Raw genomic sequence first — 6,728 nt, forward strand, 5'->3', positions numbered from 1 at the left:
GGGCATAGTGATTTCCTTGCTACAAGGAGACCCACAGGTCTGGGCATATGGGTTGCAGCCTGACTGTCCGTCGCTTAAAAGTGTTGATGCTTTTTTTACGGCACTGGGCATGTTGTATGATGACCCTGACAAGACGGCCTCAGCCGAGGCTCAGATTTCGATCCTTAAGCAAGGGCGAAGGCCAGTTGAGGTTTACTGTACGGAGTTTCGGAGGTTGGCCCATGATACCCAGTGGAATGACCCAGCCCTGAGACACCAGTACCGAAGAGGTCTTTCTAACCAGATAAAGGACCAACTGGTACAATATCCCTTGCCTGATAGCTTGGATCAGCTCATGCAGTTATCCATCCGGGTGGATAGACGGCTGAGAGAGCGTAGGCTTGAAAGGGAGACTGAGATTTCCTTCCTTCCCAAGGGAACCTCAGACTCTGAGGAATTTTCTGAGGAGCCTATGCAGATTGGGGCTACCCGCCTCTCCTCGCGTGAGAAGACGCGGAGGAGACAGCAGGGGTTGTGTTTGTACTGTGGGAATAAAGGTCATGTGGTAGTATCATGCCCAGAAAAGCCGGAAAACTTCAGGGCCTGAGGGTGATGGGAAATATCCTGTCAGGCCAGAAGTCAGAATTTCCCAAGAAGACTTTTATCATTCCGGTGACCTTGAAGATCCTCGGTCAAACTGTCAAGACTGAGGCCTTTGTGGACAGTGGGGCCGACGGGGTTTTTATGGACCGCCAATTCGCCCTGAAACACTCTGTTCCCTTAGTACCCTTGGCATCGGAAATTGAGATTTGTGGGTTAAACGGGGAACCATTATCCCAAGGTAAAATTACCTCTTGCACTAGCCAGATTTCTTTGTTTATTGGAGCCACACACTCTGAAAAATTGTCCTTTTATGTGACTGTCTGTACTTTTGCCCCATTGGTGTTGGGGTTACCCTGGTTAAGGGCCCACAATCCTCAATTTGACTAGGTCTCTGGGGAGATTCTTAGTTGGGGTACTGATTGTTTCAGGAGTTGCTTGAGCCTTCCAGTCAGGCTCTCGCAGCTAAGTTTGCCAGGATTGCCAGGGTGTTATGCAGATTTTGCGGACGTGTTCTCCAAAAAAGTTGCAGAGGTACTACCTCCCCATCGCCCCTATGACTGTGCCATTGATTTGTTGCCAAATGCTAAGCTTCCCAAGAGCAGGTTGTACTCCCTGTCACGTCCTGAGACTCAGGCTATGGCAGAGTACATTCAGGAGAACTTGGCTAAGGGATTTATCAGACCTTCACAGTCTCCAGTTGGGTCGGGGTTCTTCTTCGTGGGTAAAAAGGACGGTTCGTTGCGACCCTGCATCGACTTCAGGGAATTGAACCGTATCACGATTAAAAACTCATACCCACTGCCTCTCATTTCGGTCTTGTTTGACCAGCTTCGTACTGCCACCATTTTTTCTAAGATTGACCTACGCGGTGCGTACAATCTAATCCGAATAAGAGAGGGGGATGAATGGAAGACTGCCTTTAATACCCACTCAGGGCATTATGAATATTTGGTGATGCCTTTTGGGCTCTGTAATGCCCCGGCAGTCTTCCAGGATTTCATGAATGATGTGCTCAGGGAATATTTGGATAGATTCTTAGTTGTATACTTAGATGACATCCTAATCTTCTCCCATTCCCTGGAGGAACATCGGAAGCATGTACGCTTAGTCCTCCAGAAACTCAGAGACCACCGGCTTGGGGCAAAGCTGGAGAAGTGCGAATTTGAAGTTCAGCAAATCGCATTTCTAGGATATATTATCTCCCCAGAAGGTTTCCAAATGGAGGGTTCCAAGGTACAGGCAGTCCTGGATTGGGTGCAGCCCACTAGTTTGAAGGCGCTTCAGCGTTTCCTGGGCTTTGCAAATTTTTATAGACGATTTATCGCTGGATTTTCGTCTATAGTGGCGCCCTTGGTGGCACTCACTAAGAAAGGGGCGGATGTTGCTCACTGGTCTTGTGAGGCTAAAGCGGCTTTTGCCCGTCTCAAAAGGGCATTTGTTTCGGCCAAGGTGCTGCGACACCCAGATCCAGAGCGTCCTTTTGTGGTGGAGGTGGATGCCTCTGAGATGGGTATTGGGGCAGTGCTTTCTCAGATGGGAGTGTCTGATAATCGCCTTCATCCCTGTGCTTACTTTTCCCGTAAATTTTCGCCTGCCGAGATGAATTATGACGTGGGTAACCGGGAATTGTTGGCTATTAAGGATGCACTCGAGGAGTGGAGACACTGGCTTGAGGGGGCTAAGTTTGTGGTCTCAATTCTCACTGACCATAAGAATCTGGCATATTTAGAGTCAGCGAAGCGTCTCAATGCCAGGCAGGCACGATGGGCTTTGTTTTTTGCTCGCTTTAATTTTTTGATAACATATCGCCCTGGGTCAAAAAACATCAAGGCTGATGCGCTCTCGCGGAGTTTTGCTCCAATCCAGGAGACCACCGAGGAGCCGTTGCCCATTGTTTCCCCATCATGTATTAAAGTGGGCATTACCCAGGACCTCTTATCATTAGTCCTTAGAGCACAGGAGCAGGCTCCTCCAGACCTTCCGGTAGGTCTTTTGTTTGTGCCTCCTAGGTTAAGACAGCGAGTGTTCCTGGAATTCCATGCCAAGAAGTCGGCAGGTCACCCGGGTATTGCCAGAACTCGGGAGTTGCTATCTAGGGCGGTGTGGTGGCCCTCGGTGGCTAAGGATGTGGATCAGTGGGTTCGGGCATGTGACATCTGTGCCCGAAATAAGACTCCTAGAGGGGTTCCTGTTGGCCCATTACATCCACTCTCTATCCCATCTAAGCCATGGACCCACATTTCAATGGATTTTGTGGTGGACTTGCCCAAATCCTCGGGGATGACAGCCATCTGGGTTGTCGTTGACAGGTTTTCGAAGATGGCGCACTTCGTTCCACTGGTTGGGCTGCCATCAGCCAGACGCCTGTCTGAATTATTTATGCTGCATGTTGTGCGTCTCCACGGGTTGCCACTTGATGTGGTCTCTGACCGCGGATCCCAGTTTGTGGCCAAATTCTGGAGGGCATTTTGTTCCGATCTCCAGATTTCTGTCAGCTTGTCGTCAGGCTACCATCCGCAGTCTAATGGGCAGACTGAAAGGGTGAACCAGTCCTTGGAGCAGTTCCTCAGGTGTTATGTCTCCAAGTGTCAGACTGACTGGGTTGCTCATCTGTCCATGGCGGAGTTTGCCTATAACAACGCGGCTCACTCTGCTACAGGGATCTCTCCCTTCCTTTGTGTGTATGGGCATCATCCTAAGGCCAATTCTTTTGACCCCCTGGACTCCACGCCTGGTGGTTCCTCTGTGGTTTCGGTCCTTAGAGGTATTTGGCGGAAAGTGAAGAAAGCCCTTGTGTCTGTGTCATTAGTGACCAAAAGGGTTTTTGATAAGCGGAAAAGACCCTGCAGCTTCAAATTAGGAGACTTCGTCTGGTTGTCTACCAAGAATTTGAAGTTGAGACAGCCATCTCATAAGTTAGGGCCCCGGTTCATCGGCCCTTATAAGATCACCAGGGTTATCAATCCGGTGGCATTTCAGTTAGATCTGCCCCGTTCTTTGGGTATCAATAAAACATTTCATTGTTCCCTTTTAAAACGGGCGATTAGTAATCCTTCTTCCAGTGGAAGACCTTCCCCTCTTCTGATACGTGGCCAGAGGGAGTTTGTTGTTGAAAGGATTCTTGACTCCAAGGTGGTTCGGGGTCGGCTGTCATTTTTGGTGCACTGGAAGGGGTATGGCCCGGAGGAGCGGTCGTGGGTGCGCAGTTGTGATCTTCATGCCCCCAGACTGATACGCTCTTTCTTCTCGCAGTTCCCCGATAAACCCGGTGGTAGGGGTTCTTTGACCCCTCGTCAGAGGGGGGGTACTGTTAGGGTCTCCTGCCCTGTGCTGCCACGTCGTCATGGCAACCGGGAGACAAGTGCTAGTGGAGTAACCTGAGCGCAGCTGATACTCCGGTTCGGGTCTTTTGCTGTGCAGTGGTTACAGGCTCTGTGCACGGCAGGGGATCCGGTGCTGGTTTTTGTGCTCACAGTCTGTGAGGTCTGAGTGGGGCGTGGACAGCACCTGCTTTATAAGGCCTCTTTTCAGGGTAAGCAGATGCTGCTGAATCTTTGTTGGTTAGTCAGTTCATGAAAGTTAGCCAGTACTGTGTAGCTTTGTATTTGTTTGTTGCTTACTGCAAATAGGCCTGGGGATTTGGTATTACACTCTGCCAATCCAGACCTAGCAGTAAGACTGGAGTCAGTCGTTTAGCTTGCTGGGGTTCTGTTACTACTCTGTGAACTTAGCAAGTTTGCGGCTGTATTCTAAGACTTGCCTGTCTAATCCTGTCTCACTGTGCTAGGTGTCAGGGGTCAGTTTAGTGGCAGTAAGCTAAAACCTGTGCACTGCAAGTGAGAAATAGGATTGTGGAGACTCTCCTTGTGTCTATCATTCCATCTCTGACCAAGGAGTTTACTGCCACACCCGTTGGTAACCCTTTAGGGTTTTGCTGTTGCCCTTAGCAACAGCATTTCAGGTTCTCTACGTATTAAAACACAACATCTTGCTTTTTCCATCTGTGCAGTTCTAATACAAGGGAGATACCCAGTTCCTTAGCCTCTGGGCTTCTCTGTTCACTTTGTGTGTATTTTGTTACCCTATTACCTTCTGTGTACGTTATGTCATATTCCCCAGTTTGTCTGTGAGTCCATTTGTTTTGCATAACAGTTCAAACACCAGTACATTCCTGCAGACACTGGAGTGCATAACAGTTCTGACACCAGTACTTTCCTGCAGGCACTGGTGTGCATAACAGAATTGAGGACAAGCGAAGCTCCTGGAGCAGCGGCACCGCAGGATGGAGAAGGTTTGTATTTACTTTTGGGGAGGGGGGGGGGTGCACCATTTTTGTATAGTTTATTAACTTTAAAAAAAAATTCTATTGCAAACAGAGGTGCCACGGACCAGCAGAGGACTTGCGTCGGGGATTGGTTCCTTCTACAGGCCGGATCTCCTACAGGATTCGTCAGAGGATGACGAGTTGGAAGTGCAGCAGCCTGCTGTTTCTACATCCCTGTGTGAGTAAATATCGAATTGTGAGCCTTCAAACAAATGTATGAATGTGTATACTAATTTCTAATTTTCTTTTCAGCTGCACAAATGCAATTGGTGGCAGACGTACAGGAAGGGCAGGATCCCTCAAATGTTCAGAGGGTACACACCCTGGCATCCCAGATTACTTCCCGCCAGGATACTTACACGAATGTCGTTGGAACCAGACTGGACGCCATTGAGAAGATAATGGAGCAGATGGCAAACGGTCTGATTGAAATGCAAAAGGCTCATGCCGACAGCACGGCCGAAATGCAAAAGTCCAGACGAGAAGATCACAGGGAGACTATGGACATCCTTCACATTCTGGCCACATCCATCAACCGGCTGGTGGAGAACACATCATGCCTGGCACACAGCGTTGACATGTCGGAGAGCCAACGACATTCGGCATCCAGCCAACAGATCATCGCAACCACACTGCAGATGATGTACGATAAGCTCCCAGAGCCAGCTCATCAACACGCTGGTGATCCACCACTTCCGCCATCCCAAGCCACATGGACGCCTCCTTCCCTTTCTCCACCACCATCCTGGTATAGACGGTCACAGCTGTACCAAGGATGTACAGGGATGTACCCCACCCACCAGATGCCTCCACCACCAACACCGGCCGCAACATCTACACCCGCACGGGCACCGAGGCCAAGTCAACACACTCCCCAGCCGCCCAGGGCATCGACGCCCCATCAGGAGGAAGAAGAAGATCCGGACGGACAACCACCATAAGCCCGGTCGTATTGTTTTATTTACTCTTATGTTTTTCATGTATCCCTTTCTCCCTCTCCCATTAGTTTGTTTTTTTTCTTACTATTGTTTTATATTTGTGTTGGGCTCCCTCACCCGTGACCGGGTACTACCAAGGAGCTTTATGTCTAGGCATACATGCGCGGGCATGTATGTGGGCGCGTGTGGTAACGGATGAAAGCTCCTTGTGGCTACATGTATGATGGGCCAAAGAGCTATTCTGATACCACTTTTTTTTAACCAAAAAAATCCTTTTTGTATTGGTGTACAATAGGCTTTCACTGTTGTGTGAATTTACTATTCAGTAGTGTTTATTTTTGGCTTATTCATAGGATTGGGTGGAAAATTGAAGTGGACGGCATAGTTCGTGTTGTGCGTACCAAGGTGAGTAAAGCCATGTTTCAATGTATATATTCAAGAAACTTTGGACCGCCTGCCCTTGTGGAACCACACAGCCCAGCAATGGGTCATGCTGGGCTGTGTGGTTCCACGAGTGCAGGCGTGTCAAAGTGCTGACCACTGACACCACTATTCCACTTTGGACCGCCTGCCCTTGTGGAACCACACAGCCCAGCAATGGGTCATGCTGGGCTGTGTGGTTCCACGAGTGCAGGCGTGTCAAAGTGCTGACCACTGACACCACTATTCCACTTTGGACCGCCTGCCCTTGTGGAACCACACAGCCCAGCAATGGGTCATGCTGGGCTGTGTGGTTCCACGAGTGCAGGCGTGTCAAAGTGCTGACCACTGACACCACTATTCCACTTTGGACCGCCTGCCCTTGTGGAACCACACAGCCCAGCAATGGGTCATGCTGGGCTGTGTGGTTCCACAAATGTTTTTGAGAAAGGAATGAACATGAC

General features: G+C 49.6%; 1 protein-coding gene across 1 annotated transcript; it reads left to right on the forward strand.

Moving 5' to 3' along the window:
* Positions 1 to 4,737: 4,737 nt before the first annotated feature.
* Positions 4,738 to 6,243, forward strand: LOC134943317 (putative uncharacterized protein DDB_G0294196). The gene is made up of 3 exons (XM_063932234.1): positions 4,738 to 4,873; positions 4,959 to 5,084; positions 5,159 to 6,243. The coding sequence occupies exon 3, from the start codon at positions 5,167 to 5,169 to the stop codon at positions 5,845 to 5,847; it is 681 nt and encodes a 226-aa protein (XP_063788304.1). The 5' UTR covers positions 4,738 to 4,873; positions 4,959 to 5,084; positions 5,159 to 5,166; the 3' UTR covers positions 5,848 to 6,243.
* The last annotated feature ends 485 nt before the right edge of the window (positions 6,244 to 6,728 follow it).

The sequence above is a fragment of the Pseudophryne corroboree genome, chromosome 7 (assembly GCF_028390025.1).
Source record: "Pseudophryne corroboree isolate aPseCor3 chromosome 7, aPseCor3.hap2, whole genome shotgun sequence".
Lineage (NCBI taxonomy): Eukaryota > Metazoa > Chordata > Amphibia > Anura > Myobatrachidae > Pseudophryne > Pseudophryne corroboree.

What these genes read in the sequence shown, in the direction of transcription:
- LOC134943317 (XM_063932234.1), top strand. Translation starts at nt 5,167, where the DNA reads ATGCAATTGGTGGCAGACGTACAGGAAGGGCAGGATCCCTCAAATGTT.